This window comes from Eretmochelys imbricata, chromosome 2 (genome assembly GCF_965152235.1).
Source record: "Eretmochelys imbricata isolate rEreImb1 chromosome 2, rEreImb1.hap1, whole genome shotgun sequence".
Taxonomy (NCBI): domain Eukaryota; kingdom Metazoa; phylum Chordata; order Testudines; family Cheloniidae; genus Eretmochelys; species Eretmochelys imbricata.
The window spans coordinates 104780485-104802765 of NC_135573.1; the positions used below are offsets into that span (position 1 = coordinate 104780485).

At 44.0% G+C, this 22281-nt stretch overlaps 1 protein-coding gene across 1 annotated transcript in view; it reads right to left on the bottom strand.

Moving 5' to 3' along the window:
* The window catches only part of PARD6G (par-6 family cell polarity regulator gamma), a 106433-nt gene extending 86915 nt beyond the window's left edge, over nt 1–19518 (bottom strand). Inside the window, exon 1 of the mRNA XM_077810550.1 lies at nt 19447–19518. Coding sequence (XP_077666676.1) covers nt 19447–19518 — 72 coding nt within the window. The remainder of the gene's footprint in view (nt 1–19446) is intronic.
* Nucleotides 19519–22281: the final 2763 nt, after the last annotated feature.

A 22281-nucleotide genomic window follows, 5' to 3' on the forward strand; every position in this document is an offset into this window, starting at 1 on the left:
GCCAGTGCCAGTCCTCAAATACTCCCAGCTGGCCAATAACGTCACTGAAGATGGTGTTCATGCCACCTCCCAGCCCGTTTCCCACCCTTTTCCCTCGCTCCCTTGGCCTCATGCCACCCCCCGCTGACTCTGACCGGGGTCTAGTGATGGTTTCTCTGTCCCTCTCCCGCAGCCAATAGGAGCTGTGGGAGGCAGTGCCTGCAGCAGACAGCCGGCAGCCTGGGTCGCTCCTCCGCAACAGCAGGGATAGGGAACCGCTTCCAGGGAGCTGAGCTGCCCAGGGTGAATGACACATTGCAGAGTGCAACCCCTGGGAGGGTCCCAGGAGCAGCAGCAGGATGGAGCAACGTTGGGGGGAGGGGCACGTGAATCTCTCCTGAGGGCTCCCCTCCGGCCCCCGCTTCAGCCGGTAGCCACAAGGGCCAGATGAAAGAACTTTAAAAAGTTTCCGCGGGCCGCAGTGGGGAGGTTCTCGGGCCGCAGATGGCCCGCAGGCCAGGACTTTGAGACCCCTGCAATAAAGGGTCCTCCCCTACCCCACACACAATTGGTTCTTCAAAATCCAAGAATTCTTTTTGTTTAATTAAATGAAGTTCCTGGTTAAGACAACTTGCTCTGTACAAGTCACTCCAACTCAAATGTCTTTGTTCTATAGTTAAGACAGCCCAATGATAATGTTAACGCAGGTCTGAAATAATATTGTTGATCCTGAAGCAGGGGAAATTAACAACTTTGGTAGGGACTGTGCTCCTAAAATTACTTAAGTGCTTTTGAAAAATTCTGTCCTTTGATCACGGCCTAGCCCCAATGCTAATTTAAATGCTTATTTAGTCCAAAAACAACAACAAATTAAGCTGCTCATTTAGAATATGAACAGCTAGGTCTAGTTTAGATTTCAATTCAGACTACCCATCCAAATGCACAAAAGCCAAAACAAAATAGACCCAATTTCAATGGAGTCAAAAATGCTGTTCAAGTTTCCAAGTTTGAGTGGCATGTTACTTCCACTGATGCGTAGTTTAAAATGTTACTCATACTAATGCAGGTTAATACAAATGAGTACATGGCAGTGTTTTTAGTGGAAAGAAGCTGACTGCACATTCTTTTCTGCTAGATTCAGATGAGTATTACATGCCACCAGTTTAGGTGGAACCGATTACTGACACGTTAAACTCAAGTGACAAGAACAAAACATTTTCCGATTGCAATTAGAGTTAGCCACACCTTCTATTCCACAAATTCAGGATTATTTGAATCTAAAAATAGCAGCGTTGTGGACCAACATATTGTTGATTAAGTGTCAATTGATCCAGATTTGTTTCACTACTACTTGTTAGGCACCATGTACGTTTATGGTGCTATACAGATAAATGCAGATTTCCTACTCTAAACAGATTATTGTCTAAGGTCACGATCCCACAAGCTGATCCACGCATGTAGATCTTTGTGTGTATGCAAAGCCCTGCTGATTTCAATGGAACATCAATGGAACATCATGCTTTTGAAGTACACAGAGCTCTTCTTCAGGCAGCTGGATGTAGCTCGAAAGCTTGTCTCTTTCACCAACAGAAGTTGATCCAATAAAAGACATTCCCCTTGCCCACCTTGCCTCTCAAGCCCTGGGACCAACATGGCTACAGCTACACTGCAGTAAGCGTAAGTCTAAATTAAGACAACACCACTATAAGGGGACACCACAGGAAGGAGTAAGAGAAGGGAAGTTGCTGAGGAGAACTCCACAAATTTTAAGAGGTAATGAAGGGTTTGTTTTTTAAAAGGTTAGTGGTAAGTATTGTAGTAATTTGGTAGATTAAGTTACACTGGGATATACAAAGACTGCAGCACTACTGCCAAAGGGTTCCTTTCAGAGAAAAAAGCCTCTGCAGATGACAGACTATTCATCCTCCCTAATGAAGCTGATAAACAGTATCACTGTAATAATAGATTTCACAGTAGCGCACAACTTGAAGACTGAATACTTCATTGTATTCAACCATGAAGACTTTTTCCAGATAGCCTCCCTTTCCCCCTGTATCTTCCAGGAACTTGAATTCTAACTGCTTTTAAAGATAGCAAAGCAGATAGTTCAAGATGACTAAGATAAAAGCAAATGTTAGAGTTAGCACATCAGACAAAGAGAAACTAGAACTGAGACTCCACTGAAAGCCACCACCAGAACAATCCTTCGTTAGAGAAAACTAATCTATTTATTAGAATTGTTAGTTTATTGAACAATGAATTACAGTAATGTACTTTGACCTACTTACCTAGTGCAAGTATTCCAACTGATATTGCAGAAGTTGAAGTGGGAGGAGGAACAAAGGGGATTAAAGATAATTTAGTCTGACAGGGCTACCAATGACTAACAAAACAGAGAGAATTGCAAATGTTTGCTTTTCAAACAATGTATCCTGTCCTAAGATCCTTCTAAAGATCAGCCAGCCATTAGCTTGACTATCTGCAATTACAAACAGCAAAAAGTACCCAAACTAAGCTACATAGGAACTCTGGTCCATTTCCATAATAAAGGAATGCCAAGAACAATAAAATAGCCACCAAAGTGGAAAAGGCCAAGAGCTCTGAAAATGTGTGTAGTTTATGGACAGAGCAATGAAAGCTCTGTTTCTGACTCACAGCTTCTTGACCCAAACGTAGCTTATTTCTCACCATGAGCAACATCGGCTGCAAAAGCAAGCAACCAACCAACACAAACACACACTAGTTTAAAATGCTCCATTCAAAACATTTATGGGAGAGTGAAAAAAATGAAGCACTAAGTGCTATTTCCCTGCCTGACCTTAAAGGTTTATTGCTAGCTGTGAGTTTGGACAATTCTCTCTAATAAGACTTACAACCCCTTCAAAGACCAACATTTAGCAATAAACATGAATTACGTTAACCACCTACTTCTCATGAAGCAGGATCTCAGATACAGAAAGAAAAACAACCTGGGCTTCAGCTTACGCTGTACACTGCACAGACAACAGCTAGTCAGTCAGTGATGGCCTAATTCTGCCCCCGTTAAAGTCAAAGGGAGTTTTATTGTGGACTTGAATGGGAGTCTGCTCCCACTGACTTGAATGAGGGCAGAAGCCGGCCATTATTGAGCATTCTTGAAAGTCCTACTCTTATTCATATCAGAAATTAGTCCAGAGTTCAGTTTTTAAATACGCTGAACTTCACATTACCAACAGTAATGAATAGGCCCCTAAATGGTATGTGTGTCATGATGGGCATCATCTCTCCATGTTGAGAGAAACAGAAGAGTAACACCGTAAAGGGTTATTTTTCAAACTGTGTTCCATTCTATGAATGTTCAGAATGCTGCTTCATTCCTTAATGACCACCTGCAATGGTGACTCTCAAATGCTATGGTGGAACTAATCCTTTAGCTCAGGGGTTCTCAAATTGGAGGTCGGGACCCCTCGGGGGGGGTCACAAGGTTCTTACACGGGGGTTACGAGCTGTCAGCCTCCACCCCAAACCCTGCTTTGCCTCCAGCATTTATAATGGTATTAAAAATATTTTTAAAGTGTTTATAATTTATAAGGGGGGGACGCACTAGGAGGCTCTCTGTGTGAAAGGGGTCACCAGTACAAAAGTTTGAGAACCCCTGCATTAGCTCAAGCAGTCGTGGCTCATGCGTTTGGAGGCAGCATGGTTTAGTGCACAGGACCATAGAGTAGGAGTCAGGAGACTGGGTTCTATTTCCAGCTCTGCCCCTAATCTGCTGGATGACCCTGGGTAAGTCACTGCATCGGTTTTCTTTCCCAACGTCTGTCTACTTAGGCTGTACGCTCGTCAAGGCAGGGCCAGTCTCACTGTGTCTGTGTGCAGTGCCTACGACAATGGGAGACCCCAAACTTCTTTGGTTCCCTCTAGGAGCTACTGAAATACAAACACATTGAAATACAAAGCCACTCCCCTCCCGTCTACACACAAAATATTTAAGAAGTTTTCCTTCTCCCCCCATCCCTACAAACATCAGAAATATGAGGCTTTCACTTCCCTCTTTAGCAAAGGGCCTGAAGAATAAGGTCACATAAGGTACTTGAACTCCAGCTCTGTCAGCCTTCAGCTGAGCAAGGAAAGAATGCTGAGAAGACTGACTTTTCCCCTTCCTTCCTCCTTGGGAGCGCTTCTTTGGCTCTGTCTCCCCAAACAGAATAAAGGAACATGAACTTACACAAAAATCAAAACAAAAACAAGACACCACACCCCTACCACACGCTCTACATGGCCAAGTCTCCTTAATTTTCTCCTTATTTGACTTAACACTGGAAGGTACGCAGATTCCATGGAGACGGATACAGCATGGGAATATAAATAAGGAGGAGACTGGTTTTCTTCATGTGTGAGAATTCTTAGTCTGAGTATTTCAACTATGCATTTGCATGGTCTAAGTTGATCATGTAGAAGTGGCAGCCTCATCCAAATAATTAATTGTGGCCATAAAAATCTATCCATCTATTACCTAATAAATTACACTTACCATATTGTGGAGCTAGTGGCAAAAATCAGCTTTCAGCAAATGGATATTTAGTGGAACGAGTGGGAGGGGCTAATGATTTTGTAGTGTCTAGTAAAAAGTCTGGTAGAAATGAATACATTATAATTGGGTACTGGGTAAAGCCAAACCTCATGTATCCTGAGACCACTGCCTATCATGCTGACCAGTACTGCCTGATTGTTTACTTGTACTCCCCCCATCTTGTGTGTATCCATCTCTTGCCTTCTACTTAGACTGTAAGCTCTTTGGGGGCAGGGACTGTATTTCTGATCTATGTTTGTACAGCGCCTAGCACAACAGGTTCCTGGTCCATGACTGGGACTCTTAGGCTCAATCAATAAGTTACTGAATGAAAGCCTTCACTTTTGCTAACAGTTCTATTTATTGTTGCATCAAGGTGGAATGTAGGCCCTGTCGACACCAGAAGTTCAACTCAGCTTTTGTAACCAGTCTGAGTTGTGTTCTCATAGCAGCTCCTCTCTTTCAAGTGTGGCGGAACTAAGCCCAGAAAGCACTGAAACAAACAGTTTGGCAACACAAGCATGAACAGCTATGCCACACTGCTTCAGCGTGGAACAGAGCAGCAGGAGGACATACTCATAGCATAGTGCAAGAAGCATGTGGGGCGATACACTCTAGAAGTCCTGCTACACAGACAGCTCTGATGAAGAGGGCCAGCCATAAACCACACACACAGTTAGTGTTTGATCACCAATGCCGAAAGCAAATAAACGCCAGTTCACCAAACCGATTGCAGGAAAGCAACCAAACTAGCTTAGGCCTCAAGCAGCAGCAAGAACTTAACTGACATTTACTAACAGAGATTGAACCATATGGATATAAGCCACCTTTACAGCCAACCATGCCACTTGGGGTATGTCTTCACTGCACAGCTAACCCAGCTGATTGGCACCCAGGCCTGAGCACTGGAATAAGCTTAGCCTGAGTGTGAAGGTTGCCTCTTATGGGTGTATCTGGGTGCATACCCTATGGTTCTTTGTGCTGAGATGTTCTAGGATTCTTTCCCAGTCAATTGCAAGGGAACTTGTCTGTCCTTTAGGGGAGAGGGGAATTGTGGGAAAGCACTGGAGGAGTCTGCATCCTCATTGCAAAATGGGTGGGATTCAGCCTGAGTTAAAGTGAAGCCTGGACTCTAAGCTGTCCTAGCCCCCTGGCAGCTATCACAGCTAGCCAGATTTAAACCATCTTCAAATCTGGATCAGAGGTTTTTCTGTGTGGATGGTAGGGAGATTTGAGATAAAACCCAGGTGAGAGCCTGAGTTAAGTCTGCAGTGAAGACACACCCTAACTGATTACAAACTCAATTAAACCCTCTCTTACACTCTACCAGAGCCTTTTTAATCCTATGTTTATAGCACAAATAACTGCCAGTCATTTGAGGCTCACATCTGACCAAACCTGACTGGTAATTGGGAACAACTGTGTAGGGTGGAAGCAGGAGAGATGTCTTCAGGCAGGATAGCTATGGGATTTGAGTGCCACACCCACCTTCTCTTACACATTCCTAACGAAGTGAGCCTGAAGAAATTCTGCAGGGATCAGGTTTAACCCTGTATTCTGAGGTTTGCATTCAGTAGGGGTAGGAAGCATGGAAGGTCTTTAGCCTGGTTGTCCTTAATTATATTCCTAGGGAAGAATTTACATTTTTTGTTTTTTAAACCACAGGCTAGATGTGAGAGAGAGAGACCAAGTCTATTAAAAAGGAATTACAAGGGACCACTGAGGAAGGCAAGTGGTAACTGCATGCATGAAATAAATTATCTGTGGGGCCTGTGCTGAAGAAGAGCCTTGTGTAGCTTGAAAGCTTCTCTCTGTCACCAAGAGAAGTTGGTCCAATAGAAGATACTACCTCACCCACCTTGTGTCTCTAATATCCTGGGACAAACAAACAAACACTGAAGTCCCTCTGCCAGGCAAAACTTCCATCAGTTTCAGTTCTATTTAGGCTGTAAGCAAGTCCTCAGTATTAGTTTTCAGGGGTATTCTTAAAAGGTCCCGCTGTTGAAGGTCCTCACTAAAGAGGTTTGTCCCAGTTTTGCAGGAAGGAGACCAAAGACTGAAAAAAGATGAGTAGTGATGTGCAAGATTACCAGATTGGGCTCTAGATACATGCTAGTATAGCCCAATGGTTCTCAACTTTTCTAGACTATTGTACCCCTCTCAAGAGACTGATCTGTCTTGCGTACCAAGTTTCACCTTAATTAAAGACTGCTTACTTACAAAATCAGACATAAAAATACAAAAGTTTCACAGCACACAGTTACTGAAAAATTGCTCTCATTTTATCATATAATTATAAAATAAACCAAACCCTCCCCCCATCCCCCCCCGTTGAGAAACACTGATATAACACAAAGAGCAGGACATAAACAAGTTATTGTGTGTATGAGATTTTAGTTTGTACTGACTTTGCTAGTGCTTTTCATGTAGCCTGTTGTAAAACTAGGCAAATATGTAGCTCGTAGAATATCAGGGTTGGAAGGGACCTCAGGAGGTCATCTAGTCCAACCCCCTGCTCAAAGCAGGGCCAATCCCCAACTAAATCATCCCAGCCAGGGCTTTGTCAAGGAAGGAGATTCCACCACCTCCCTAGGTAATCCATTCCAGTGCTTCACCACCCTCCTAGTGAAAAAGTTTTTCCTAACATCCAACCTAAACCTCCCCCACTGCAACTTGAGACCATTACTCCTTGTTCGGTCATCTGCTACCACTGAGAACAGGCTAGATCAGTGGTTCCCAAACTGGGGTTCGTCAGAAAAATTTCACTAATGGTGGCCAGAGGACCCCGGGCACTGGAGGCGCAGGTGGGACCCGGTTGCAGGGCAGACAGCCCGAGCCCCAGGGAGAACGGGGCCGGGCAGTTGGGGCTGGCAGCCCAAGCCTCAGCAGTTAGCGGGGCCTGCAGCCCAAGCTCAGTGGAGCTCAGCTGACCGGGGCGGTCAACAGGGTCCAGCAGCAGGAGCCTCACAGAGTGCAGAGGAAATTTAAACAAATCCCTGGAAATATTAATTTTTAAGAGGGGGTTCATGAGATTTCACAATTTAGTGAAAGGGCTTCACAGGCTGTTAAAGTTTGGGAACCACTGGTCTAGATCCATCCTCTTTAGAACCCCCCTTCAGGTAGTTGAAAGCAGCTATCAAATCCCCCCTCATTCTTCTCTTTTGCAGACTAAACAATCCCAGTTCCCTCAGCCTCTCCTCTTAAGTCATGTGCTCCAGTCCCCTAATCATTTTTGTTGCCTTCCACTGGACTCTTTCCAATTTTTCCACATCCTTTTTGTAGCATGGGGCACAAAACTGGACATAGTACTCCAGATGAGACCTCACCAATGTCAAATAGAGGGGAATGATCACGTCCCTCTATCTGTTGGCAATGTCATTTTGGGCTGTGTAAGTAGTGGCATTACCCTTCTTGGCAACAAGGAAACTCTATTGACTCCTATCCAGCTTCTCATCCACTGTAACCCCTAGGTCCTTTTCTGCAGAACTGCTGCCCAGCCATTCGGTCCCTAGTCTGTAGCAATGCATGGGGATTCTTCCATCCTAAGTGCAGGGCTCTGCACTTGTCCTTGTTGAACCTCATCAGATTTCTTTTGGCCCAATCCTCTAATTTGTCTAGGTCCCTCTGTATCCTATCCCTGCCCTCCAGCATATCTACCTCTCCTCCCAGTTTAGTGTCATCTACAAACTTGCTGAGGGTGCAATCCACGCCATCCTCCAGATCATTAATGAAGATATTGAACAAAACCGGCCCCAGGACCAACCCTTGGGGCGCTCCGCTTGATACCAGCTACCAACTAGACGTGGAGCCATTGATCACGACCCGTTGAGCCTGACGATCTAGCCAGCTTTCTATCCACCTTATAGTCCATTCATCCAGCCCGTACTTCTTTAACTTGCTGGCAAGAATACTGTGGGAGACTGTATCAAAAGCTTTGCTAAAGGTCAATGAATAACACGTCCACTGCTTTCCCCTCATCCACAGAGGGAGTTATCTCGTCATAGAAGGCAATTAGGTTGGTCAGGCATAACTTGCCCTTGATGAATCCATGCTGACTGTTCTGATCACTTTCCTCTCCTCTAAGTGCTTCAGAATGGATTCCTTGAGGACCTGCTCCATGATTTTTCCAGGGACTGAGGTGAGGCTGACTGGCCTGTAGTTCCCTGGATCCTCCTCCTTCCCTTTTTTAAAGATGGGCCCTACATTTGCCTTTTTCCAGTCTTCCGGGACCTCTCCCGATTGCCATGAGTTTTCAGAGATAATGGCCAATGGTTCTGCAATCACATCCGCCAACTCCTTTAGCACCCTCAGATGCAGTGCATCCGGTCACATGAACTTGTGCTCGTCCAACTTTTCTAAATAGTCGTGAACCACTTCTTTCTCCACAGAGGGCTGGTTACCACCTCCTCATGCTGTGCTGCCCAGTGCAGCAGTCTGGGAGCTGACCTTGTTTGTGAAGACACAGGCAAAAAAAAAAAAAAAAAAAAAAGCATGGAGTACATTAGCTTTTTCCACATCCTCTGTCATTAGGTTGCCTCCCCCACATGTTCCTTGACCTTCTTCTTGTTGCTAACATACCTGAAGAAACCCTTCTTGTTACTCTTAACATCTCTTGCTAGCTGCAACTCCAGGTGCGATTTGGCCTTCCTGATTTCACTCCTGCATGGCTGAGCAATAATTTTATACTCCTCCCTGGTCATTTGTCCCATCTTCCACTTCTTGTAAGCTTCTTTTTTGTGTTTAAGATCAGCAAGGATTTCACTGTTAAGCCAAGTTGATAGCCTGCCATATTTACTATTCTTTCTACACATTGGGATGGTTTGTTCCTGCAACCTCAATAAGGATTCTTTAAAATACAACCAGTTGTCCTGGACTCCTTTCCCCCTCATGTTATTCTCCCAGGGGATCCTGCCCATCAGTTCCCTGAGGGAGTCAAAGTCTGCTTTTCTGAAGTCCAGGGTCCATATTCTGCCGCTCTCCTTTCTTCCTTGTGTCAGGATCCTGAACTCGACCATCTCGTGGTCACTGCCTCCCAGGTTCCCATCCACTTTCGATTCCCCTACTAATTCTTCTTTGTGTGTGAGCAGTAAGTCAAGAAGAGCTCTGCCCCTAGTTGGTTCCTCCAGCACTTGCACCCCTGGCATGTGTAGCCCTGGTTGAGAAACACTGTTCTAGCCAATGGGTGTCTGGCAAAAATTGCAGAAACTGTATTTAATATGGTAACCACATGAATAACAATGTGCTGCCTTCATCAGCAACAGGCTGGCACATGGCCATCTTCCAGCAACTAAATTTTCCAATATGTACTTTCCAGGTTAGACAGGACGCCATAGCAGTTTGTCTAAACGATATGGCAGGTACTCCATCACATATCCTGGGATGTTGCCTCATGTGCATTTCCTGCAGGCTGCCCGGGTTCTCCCGGAAAACACAGTTACACAGTGGTGTAAGAAACGCTGCTGCATGGACAATTCAACTGTGCTTGCTGTAGCCAGGTCACAGAAGCGGATCATGACCCAATTACAAACAACACTGTACTTGGTGCTGCCCCCATTGTAGGCCCTGTACATGCGAGGAAGATGGAATCTTAACAAATCTTTCAGAGTAGGAAGGGTTTCAACGCCTGAGCTCCTTAAAGTTTTCCACAGAATGGGTTATGGGTACATGAATGGGAAGGTGAAAGGAGAGAAAATGTAAGACATTTCTTCCCCCCTCCATCATCCTCAAATAAGTCTGTCAAACATATTTCTTTCCCTCCATCCTCCACTGAACCTGTCGCAGATGTACTGTATTTATCATTTATTGAGTGGAATTCCTTGTTGATTGATACTCTTCATTTAGCTTAACAATTACTTGGCATTTTGCTGCTGCCAAGACTACAGGATCTAAAACAGAGGTGGGCAAACTACGGCCCGTGGGACCATCCTGCCTGGCCCTTGCGCTCCCGGCTGGGGAGGCTAGCACCCGGCCCCTCTCCTGCTGTCCCCCCTCTCCGGCAGCCTCAGCTCGCCGAGCCGCCAGCTTGGCTGGCTCCATCCAGGCGGCTGCCAGTCCTGGTGCTCGGAACGGCATGGTAAGGGGGTGGGGAGTGAGGGGGTTGGATAAGGGGCAAGGGGTCCCAGGGGGTGGTTGGATGGGGCGGAGGTTCGGGGTATGGGGGGGGGCAGTTGGGGACAGGGGGCATTGGATAGGGGGTGGGGTCCCGGGAGGGAGCAGTCAGGGGACAAGGAGCAGCGGGCGTTGGATGGGTTGGGGGTTCTGAGGGGGGCAGTCAGGGGGCAGGAAGTGGGAGGGGGCGGATAGGGAGCAGGGGGGGGGTTAGGCTGTTTGGGGAGGCACAGCCTTCCCTACCCAGCCCTCCATACAGTTTCACAACCCCGATGTGGCCCTCAAGCCGAAAAGTTTGCCCACCCTTGACCTAAAACAACTGACTGGTTAATGCATAAGTTTCATAGACGTTACCACTTAAAGGAGCCTTCCCAGGATCAGAACGAATGCTTACAATAAAACAGGGAAGACATTACCCTATTTGCTTGGCACGGATAGTGTAGTAGGTGCTGTATAATACACAAAGACAGATAGTACCTGCCCTGAAGTGCTCAAGTGTTTTTGGGGGACAAGCCTATTGAACCAGTTACATAAACTGCTATTTCAGCTCACATGAAAGATTAATCTTTTGGGGGTTTTTTTGTTTGACCCTGCAACTGGAATTTGTGGAAATCCAGAAATAAAATACAGCTAATCCAGAATGACTGAAGTCAATCTTGCTTTGGCATTCTGTCTTAATTTAAGATGGCAGCAACACATTGTGGTTTTTTCCAAGACCCTACTACATTTGGTTTGGATACAATCACTTCTGTTTTGAAACTTAGAACAAGAAGTTAAATCAACGTATTCTTAGTCACATTGTTTTTGACAGAGTTCATTTTAGTCTGACTCTAGTTACCAGAGATACGATCTGGCTTCAGGAAGAATTCCAAAACATTTGCATAAAATCTGTGTTAACGTCCTGCAGGTTCAAAGCATCACATTTTTTGCAGTGTACCTGAATACAGCTTTAAAAGAATAAGCTTATTCTTTTAAAGACCAAGATTTTCAAAGAGCTCTCAACTGTAGAAGGACATTATAATCTACCATAGGCTGAGCACCCACAGAAAAAAAATAAAGTGAGTGCTCAGCACCCACCAGCCACAGCTGTTTGACGGCATGCCCGATGAGCTAATCGGAGGCACTACCAAAGAACTGATCGGCAGCCACTGCCAAACAGCTGTTTGGTGGCTCTGGGAGGGGCTTGCGGCGGGCACCTCAGGGGAGGGGGTGGAGCAACTCCCCCCTTCCTCCAGGAAAACTAGAAGTCAGCACTTATGTAATTTAGGATAAGGCTACAATCGATCAATCAGGCTACTGAGGATTGACCAGCACCAATTTACATACCTATCTTACTCCCATGGAAGTCAAAAGGGAGTAAGAGCAGTCCTCTAAAATTTTCACTCTTTAAAGGGGACTGGTAAAGGCAAATCTGTTTTTACTGGAATGCTAACGGTTATAAGATACTACTACATTTTACACCTGCAATAAAAAAGTGTGTTCAATTTCAAAATGCTTATGTGGGCACAACATAGTTCAGTTGCTAAGGTGTTTGTACAGTAGTGACATTGATTTTTGCAAAAAAGCTTTTTTGCAGTGAGTGTCTTTTGCCCAGGCACCCGTTCCCATAACAAGCAGCAATATTAGCAGGACAAACCACAAGTTGTCTGAGTGTTTCACCACCCTAGCAATTGTTTTTAATAGGGCAGAATTGCTGGAGGACGATTTGACTTCTGCACGTGTCAGAGATCCAAAACATGCTCTTTAATCCACTGTGTTCATTGGGCAGGAGAAGAGCACTGTTTCTAAAGAGCTGTGCTCTGTATTGGAAGGCCTGACTCTATCTGAGCTTTATTTTTTTGTGCACTGGACATATCAGAATGTCAATCTTAGAAGCATATTAAAAATCTGACTACCACCTTTAATAGAACACTGAGTAACTGAATATTGGATTTGGATGAAGTGGAATAGTAGATATAACATAAATAGAACGACTGTGTTTATTACTATTTAAATTTTACAGTTGCCTGTAATAAGTGTGACTGTTTATCGTAGCAGGATGTCAGTCAGTATTGGTTTTTAATAAATAGGTCAATCAACTTCACAAAACAGAACATTGTCACTTTTCCTCATATTGTTAGTAACTTGTCATTGCACATGACATGCCTGACTGCGGTGCTGTTTGCAAGGGGGTGTTATCACATCCCTAACCACAATTTTAAAATATGCCAAATCCTCTTATCAGAAAAGAAGAAATTAAGCATCTCCTGAAGAGGTTTTTCTTTTAGTCACTTCAAAAAAAACAAAACACACACAAAGTGGATCTATATCCACTCTAGAAAGATTGAAGACCCTTCTCCAGTTACTTTTCTGCTTGTACCTTTAGTCAAGAAGAAATAAGGTAAGGCTATGGCTACACTACAATTTAAAATTGATATAAATTATGTTGCTCAGGGGTGTGAATTAGCCACCCCCCGGAGAGACACAACTTATGCCAACTTAAACGCTAGTGTGGAGAGTGCTATGTCAGCAGGAGAGCTTCTCCCACCGACATAGCTACGGCCACTCATTGAGGGTGGATTAATTAAGCCAACGCTTAGAGCGGCTACACTAGAGAGTTTACAGCAGCGCAGCTGCGTCTGTGCAGCTGTAAGCTCTCTAGTGTAGCCATAGCCTTGGAGTGTGAGGACGATACAAGTTTCTGCCCCTTTTAAACAGAATTTGGCAAGAGACAAACTTAACGTATTAGAAATCTTAAAACCAGAACCTTCAAGAGTGACAACTGAGTCAAGTAACAGGTTTCAGAGTAGCAGCCGTGTTAGTCTGTATTCGCAAAAAGAACAGGAGTACTTGTGGCACCTTAGAGACTAACCAATTTATTTGAGCATGAGCTTTCGTGAGCCACAGCTCACTTCATCGGATGCATACCGTGGAAAAGTCAAGTAACTTCCTCCAGGTTATTACAGACTTAAAAAAAAAAAAAAAAACTTACAATATTCCAGAATGTCCTGCTAGATGGAAAAGAAATGGAGACTTGTGTTCTCCATACGTACCCTTCCATTTAGGTCCGCGTTTGAAAAAGATCCCAAAATAATTTTCTGATTCGGTTTTGAAAAAAACTCTTATTTTAAGAAGTCTTCAGTTTTCACCCTTTAAGTGGTAATGGTGAATGAATATCTCATCGCAGATGTACGGATTTCTCTCCAAAAGTTTGTTTTGTTTCTAGAGTACCATAGCTATGCACAGGGTTTCACACAAGAATAAGATAATAGGAGGGATTTTAAAATCTGAATGGAGAGGAAATGCATTAAGAGTAAGATGTATGTTTATTTTCTAAGATGGGACCTACCAGCAAGCTGGAGTTTTTAAAAGCTTAGGGAAGAGGTTGGGGAAGAAGTTGGGGGCGGGGCGGTGGGCACAGTCCTTTTAGAATTGTTTCCAGAAGCCAGTAATCTGAGACAGTGTCTTCAAAAGGGGAAAAGATATTCCGCTTGCCACCAACCTGACAGAGTAGTGGATATAGAATGTTAGATGCAGAAAGGAATAGTAGTTATGATCTGGCAAGATTACTTCCGATTATGAATTTGAAAATCCTGCCTAACCCTGGAGCTCAGAAGTTTATCTTGAGCTACAGATGCAGATACTATCTGCCTCAATAGGCTGTGGGTATTTTGGTTTTTAATCCTTTAGAGAAAACCATACAAGAACAAAAAGACTCAAAAATTAATTCATACTTCCATATCTAGGGAAAGATATTAACAGGTTCCCCTTCCCCCAGTATCCCATCCAACAACAGGATATAAAGCCCCTGTTAGTTTTTTTTTTTTTGGGAGAGGTGGAGGGGGATAAGGAAGAGAGAACTCAGGCAGAACTATTAAAGATTTCAGAAAATCAAACTCATCTGAGAATGAGAGTGTATAAGGACAGCTTGCTTGTTGTTTTGCCTTATTTAGCCTTTGAAAAGACATCAGATCACCACACTATGGCAAGCCACTTGCACCAGGAAATCAGTTCTGACTTGTTTTATGAGTATTTCTCCGCATTCACAACATCATTCATTTTGTTAAGGGCTTTTAACCAGAGAATCTATAGCTTTGAATATTCCCCATGGACAAACATAGGATATTAAATATTCAGGGAATCAAGTGGCAGATGTTGAAAAATGCTCTAGGGCCAGATTCTCAGATGGCGTAAGTCAGCATAGTGCCCACTGAAGTCAAAGGAGCTAAAATGAGTTACACCAGCTGAAAATCTGACCACTTAAATTTTCCATGAAGCTTAGAGGTCGCCAACACTGAGAAGACACATGGGTCTATTTTTTTAATATCACTCATTTCTGATACTGATAAGGCAGGAATAGTGTCTGAGAATCAGACCACTTGCTCTCTGGGGATATGAAGGATGTCAAGCTGGGGGTCAAGATTGTTTGTTTCCTCAGAGGGCAACCACGGAAATAAGCAACTTTCTCCAGGGTTTGAGATCCTTCCTTTAGAGTTAAACTTAAATCCAGATTCAGGTTTAGATGAGTCTTAACTAGTCTGGAGCAATTCTGCCCTTAGTTTTCAATCAGGACTAAATCTGAATCATAAAGGTTGCAATATACTAGATTGCTGGGTGTTTACGTAAACAGATGATTATCTGCTTCAGGATAATAGGGGATGGGTCCAGAGGAAGCATAATTAAAGTTGTCAGGTGTTCCATGGCAATTTTTTTTGGAGCTCTTGCACATCTTGGTCAGTAAAAGCCAAAGAAAATGGTTTCAGGAACTTACACAAAGGCACCTCCCTTCTGCTTACCTTCTCCATTAACAGATTCCACCCTTCCAAGATCTGCCACCGGGAACTCCTGGATCCCAAACCAATTACACACTCTAGTTTAAGACACTGTACCTTATGCACCTGACTCGCTCTCTTTGACAAGCCATATCATTAGAAGATAGCTAAGAAAACAGGAGTTCTCATACTCAACTTTCTAGTTCTCAGACATGTTTTGACAAGCTTCATGCTTACAAAATAAAGGTGACTAGATTCTAAATATTTAAAAGGCTGGCACCGCACAGCTGCCAGGAACAGTTGCACTGACTAGATGGTATTTAACTTGTCTTTTTTAGCCATAAGAGTCCAGCCAAACTGGAGAGTAGCTAGTAGCTAGTATTTCCAGTCAGGTCAGAGGAATTGTCATACCAGGACAAACCAACCTAGCCTGGTATCCCATCTCCAAAAACTGTGGATCATAGATGATTCACTGAAAGATAGAAAAGTCTGCATAAATGTAATGTACCTTGCCTGGTGTGCAATATTATATGTTGGGAAACAGTTTCTTCTTGACCCTGGCTGATCAACCCCTGAAGTATCAGAATTAGCTACCCCCTTCTAATATACCTAAGAGCTCTGTAAAGTATATAAGAGAAACTTGTTTCAACAGTTTCAGAGTAGCAGCCGTGTTAGTCTGTATTCGCAAAAAGAAAAGGAGTACTTGTGGCACCTTAGAGACTAACCAATTTATTTGAGCATAAGCTATCGTGAGCTACAGCTCACTCCATCGTGAGCTGTAGCTCACAAAAGCTTATGCTCAAATAAATTGGTTAGTCTCTAAGGTGCCACAAGTACTCCTTTTCTTTTTGTTTCAACAGTGATCTCCCTACATAAACTAATCACAAGAACTGGCTACATAATTAACACTCAGTGTTACTACAAACAATGGATAACAGTTAGGCTAATGCAACATTAAGGCTGAAAATTTAAACACACAAAAGTTAGGAAATTCAAGAATTAAGGTATCCATCATAACATTAACCCAGATGCACTGCATGTGTAGTATTTTGGACCACTGATGGATGTGTATATATATTAGGGGGGGTGGGTTTTTTTTGAAGTTTGTGTAACATTTAAAGAGTCTACCTTAAGAATGAAGTAATGTGGTTTTCTGCATTTCATTTCCTTGGCTTAAAAATAAGCTCTTGACATCAGTAGTGAGACACCCCCCCTCCCCACACACACACACCTTACCCCAAAGCCTTTAAAGCCCTTCCAGAAAACCCCTCCTCCCCACAAATATTCTCACTATACCTACCCCCCCCCTCCAGAAATTTACAATCATTAAATCACACATGCAAGTGTTAGGTGGGCTGATGGGATACATCTGGAGGGTTTCTGCAGCTGAGAAAGAAGCTGTCAGGTGCTTACTAGTAGTGAGATTTAAAAAAAAAACAAAAAACAAAAAACCAACCACCACAGAAAACAAACATAGAAAACTAGCTTACTGCATACTAAAATGGAGAATGGGAGTATTAACTTGGCCAATCTGCAGATGTTAGACATGTGTTTAACAGCAGAAGGCTTGGTTTGAAAATGTGGGTCAAGTGCACTGTATGTAGGACTTGGTAAGCAAGCATTCATCTAACTGGGTCTGGAGGGTTTCTTGGGGTATTTTGGACCACTGATGGATGTTCTGAATGCATTATGCTTTCACAGCAAGCACACCTGGAAATAGGCTGCCGGGGGGGTAAGGAGATAGACAAAAGTTTTTCAAGCCTGCTGACACCTTTCCACTCCCACCATACAGGTTGGAGGGTAGAAAATAAAGGGTTCTAAACCTGCATTTGAGAGGACACCTCCAATCATAAATACCCCAGAAATTAAGACAGCTTCTCAGCTCAACCCATTACACATTTTGTAGTTTCTCAAGGGCAGAGGTACGTGCTGTCTGAATTGAATCAAACTGTCCCATTAACAACTGTGGTAGATGGAGACCAGGACACATAACCAGGTTTATCATCATCTTAACCTATTTACATGGTTTTTCAGTGAATCTGGAATGCTGCATGAAGTTTTACAAGGCACTCATTTTATTCCTTGTATTTTTTTTTTCAGACTTGCATTGTGACTAGTCACTGAGGACGAGTCACATGGTATGAACTTTTAAAATCAGACAGCTAGAGCTTTAAAAAATAAATATTGAACAAGTACAAAACATTTTTCCACTCAAAAGGGCCTGGCTGGATTTTGATCAAGTTTTGAACAGAAACAAATTCACCTCTTCTTGCTGAGACTAAATGGTAGGCATTTCAACCCAAAAGGATTGTTTGAGAAAGTTACTGACACTTGAAAACAGGATTTTAAAAGCTGGATATCCAACTCAAGCTTTGACATGGCTGCTTTGCAACATTCTAATTTTGTATGCTATGGTCTTTCTAATTGACAATTCATTCTCTAACAATAATATTTAGCATTTATAGAATCCATAGATCTCAAAGTGATTTATAATGGTGTACACATATTATCCCCATTTTACAGATGGTGAAATTGAGGCACAGATTGAGACTTATCCAAAGTCACATAGCATGTCAGTGGGAGAGCTGGGAACAGAAGCCAGTTTTCTTACTCTCAGTACTGTGGCCCTGTTTGCTAGTCTAAAGGTTCTGAGCTACCACTAGGCGTTCAATGGAAGTGTATTTGGCATCATGCACAAGACAAAAACTTATTAAATTATTTCAATGGAATTTTTTATTTTATTTTATTTATTTGGCTGTTACAGTAATTTACTACTATTAGTTGGGAACCGGAAGCATTTGGAATTCCGCCTCAATTCTCTCAAGCGTATACTTAAGATGTATGTAATTTATGTCTCATTACAAACACATGTCCTGTCACTAGTCAGGCTTGGTCCTAAAGCAAGACAGTCAGGCTTGCTCAAGTTCAATATTCCATAGGGGACTCTTCAGAAAGCCATCAAGCTAACACAGGTACACACACAAAGTGCAACAGATCAGGATGCACTTAGCCAGGGTCTCATCTTTGTGAAAGAAGGATCACCAGACAAAGTACTTTTTTAGCAGGATCCTTAGGAGCTGAGCCTTCCCCCCAACAAAGAGAAAAAAATTCACTAGATAATCAGATGATTACAAAAACCCAAACAAGTTTAAACAGGATTACAGAGTTGAAGACGTGCATCAAACATTACAGCACTGACTCAGGCTGAGATCTGTAAAGGAGACCAAAAGCGTATTAGCCGTTCCGAAGCTAAAGGGGGAGGTAGGACTGAATTCAGATTTAATTCATATGGGGGGTGGGGCAGAGAAAGACGGGGAGGGGTTTTCCTCTTTTCATAGCTACATTTACCAACTTCCGAACAGGTCTATAAAGCGAGACAATGGATCGTTTTTTCCTAAAACAAACGAACCACAACCTTCCAAACGTTGTGCTCTTTCTTGATTCAAACCGAAGCAACGAAAGATCACGTTTAAATCAAGTGGGTTTTCAAACTGCAGCACCACCCCCACGTCCCTTCGGGATTAAGCCGAGACCGATTGAACTAACGGGCTTTTCACCCTGTTAAAAACCTCGGCTTTTGTATAAACAGCCCATCGCAGCTGGGGGAGGGGGGTGCAGTTACTGACTCACAGCGAGCCAGAAATGTGCAACCCAAAATAAAGAGTTTACAGTGGCCGCAAACTTGCCTGGCGAAGTCCTCCTCATGGCAAGTGCCCTAGATCTCCAGACAAGCTGCTGTGTGAGCCCCCTTGCTCACTGTGGGCACAGGGATTGCGGGGGGGGTGTGTGTGTGTGTGAATTTCCCTACATTTCCAGCTCAATCCAGGCGGAAAAAAAATACGAGAGCTAGAGAGTCTGAGCCATGTGATCGCAGCTACATACCGAACGCAGCTCAGCCTTTCAAAGAGTTTCTACCTATCCTTTGCTGCAACTTAGAAAATATGTTCAATTGCAAAGAGAGGGAGGGGGGGGGTATCCATTCATTTGCAAAATAATCCGGCGGGGGAGGAAAGCACCAGGCTGCTTCCAGATTGTGTCCTGCCGCAGTCTCCTTACCTTACTCTTCACTTCCACCGCGCTGCAATCGAAATACCGCAGAGTCTGAGATTTATTAAAACTCCGATTCATCTTCTCGGTCCCCAGTTTATCCCCCCCTTCCTCCTCCTCTTCGCCCTCGCTCAACAAGGGCTGCAGGATCCGCTGCCTCCGACTGTGGGAAAGTTTCCCCCGGGCTGCGTGTTGTCGCCGCTGCTCCGACCCTGGAATGTATCTTTCTTTGGAACGTTCAGGCGCCGGAGGTTCTTTTACTTTGTCCCAACGCTCGAATCAGAGCGCCCGCCCAGCTCGCTCTCCGGGCTTCTGTTTGTAACAATCGCTCCTCCAGCAGGGCTCGCAACGCCTCCGTGACTCAATGAGAGGAGGCGGGACGTACTAGACCCCGCCTCTGGCCGAACCTTCCTCCGTCCCTCCTCGCCGCTTTCATTTCCAGGAGAGAAAAGTTCCTCCCGCTCCAGAGGGTGTGCTTTCTGGGCTGTGATTTGCTACTGAAATCCCTAGTTAGTTAGAGGAAGTCGCACAAAAGAGTGGGAGCTGCGGACAGAAGTAATTACGGAGTCCGCGTATTAGAGAAGGATACAAACCAAAACGCGGATGGCTAGATATTGCCTCTTCTCCCTCTCCCACAAATTTGGAGAAATGTGGATACAAATCTGATCGCTGTGGTGCAAACCCATATCTGTGTAATGTATTTACAAATGATAAGGCAAACTACTAACAGGTACAATTGCCATGAAAGTTTAGCAGCCCCGGTACTATATCTAGTTACCAGCCCGAGACTATAATAACTATCATCAATAATATTGCCAGTCCTAAGGTTTTGATCCTGCAAACATTTATGCATGTGCTTAATATTACTACCATGAATATTTCAACTGATTTCGATTGAAATTCAATATAACTACTCACAATAGTAAAGTTAAGCACTTGTGTAAAGTGTTTGCAGGGTTGGGGCACAAGTGCTCAAAAATTATGACTGGGATTTTTTTTAAATTACCTTCTAGTTTTGGAGCCTGTAGGGTTCACGTTTTCAAGCTTTTCTTTGCAACCATGAGGCTTAAAAATGTACTTGATTTTAAAATGAAAGTTGATAGTCTCATCACATAACTCAAAAAGAAAAGGAGTACTTGTGGCACCTTAGAGACTAACAAATATATTTGAGCCTAAGCTTTCGTGAGCTACAGCTCACTTCATCGGATGCATTCAGTGGAATGTACCTCACGAAAGCTTAGGCTCAAATAAATTTGTTAGGCTCTAAGGTGCCACAAGTACTCCTTTTCTTTTTGCGGATACAGACTAACATGGCTGCTACTCTGAAACCTGTCACATAACTCAAGGAACTGGCCCGTTAAAGAAAACACCAAATATGAAACTTGTGATAAAAATCACAAGATTTGGCAACACTTTAAAAATAATAGGAAAGTAATGATAATTTTCCTTAATATTAAAAATCACTCCAGGCAGTAGAGTCAGTAGAATTTTCTTAGTTTAAATATTTTTCTATCCCATTGCATGAAAAACCCACAGAAAAAAGATAAACTGACTGATTTTACAGAGGAAATCGTTAAAAAGACCGTAAACAAAATGCTGGCAACTCTGTAAAGTAAACAAACTTGAAAAGAAAGCAATTTCTTTTCTCTCTCTCTCTCTCTCTCATAGTATTTTAGGCCCAAGTCCTGTAAAGATTTGTGCACATGTTTAACTTTACACACTATGTGAGCATTCCCAGTGTCTTCAATTGAACTACGCACAGTGCATAAAGTTAAGCACACTTGTACATCTTGACAGGACTTTTGCACCCTTGTAGAGTCATAGGGTATGTCTACACAGCAAGTAGCAGCCCACAGCAGTGTCAATCTCAGAGTCCAGGTCAATAGACTTGGTCTTGAGGGGTTCATGCACCCCCACCTTAGGCTTCAGAGCCAGAGCTCCAGCCCAAGCCTGAATGCTTTTGCAGGGTGTGTGAACATATCCATTGAAATATAAGGCCCTGATCCTACAAGGTGTTCTGTGGATGTGCAGGGGTGGACCACAAGGAACTCTTTGCAGGTTCAGAGCTAGTGTTTGCAAAGTGCATTGGGATCTTTTGAGGAAAAACATTTCTATATAAATGTAAGATTATGATGATTATCATGATTTAGAGTCTGAGAACAGAAAGTTTAGATGGGAAAATTTCCCTCACTTCCTCCTGCAAATCAGTGCTTATTGGTCTCTCTCCCTCTCTTGTCACCAGTTATTGCTAATTATCATAATTATGTGTATTACAATAGCACCCAGGAACCCGCAGTCATGGACCAGGACCCAGTGATGAGCTGGAGCCGGTTCACAACGGTTCGCTAGAACCGGTTGTTAAATTTAGAAGCTCTTTTAGAACCGGTTGCTCCGCGAGGTACAACCGGTTCTAAAAGGGCTTCTAAATTTAACTGGCCAAAACTGGCGCCTTAGGCGGCGACTCCACGGGTGCTCCAGCCCTGGAGCATCCAAGGGGAAAATTTGGTGGGTGCAGAGCACCCATCAGCAGCTCCCACCCCACCCGTAGCCCCAGTTCACCTCCGCTCCTCCTCCACCTCCGCCCCTGAACGCGCCGCCCTGCGCTGCTTCTCCGCTGTTCATGCAGGAAGCTGGGGCGGGCTAAGAAGCAGTGGCGGCTTTGCACTTAGGCCCAGGGAGGCAGAAGTGAGCTGGGGCCGGGGGGCAAGAGGAGGGCCGTCTGTGCCGCAGCAGGTAACCTGGGGGGGGGGGGTGGCGGCGCAGGGGAACCGCTCCCCGCCCCAGCTCGCCTCCGCAACCCTCGGCCTGAGTGGGCAGCAGCCGCCTGCTTCTCAGCCCTGCCAG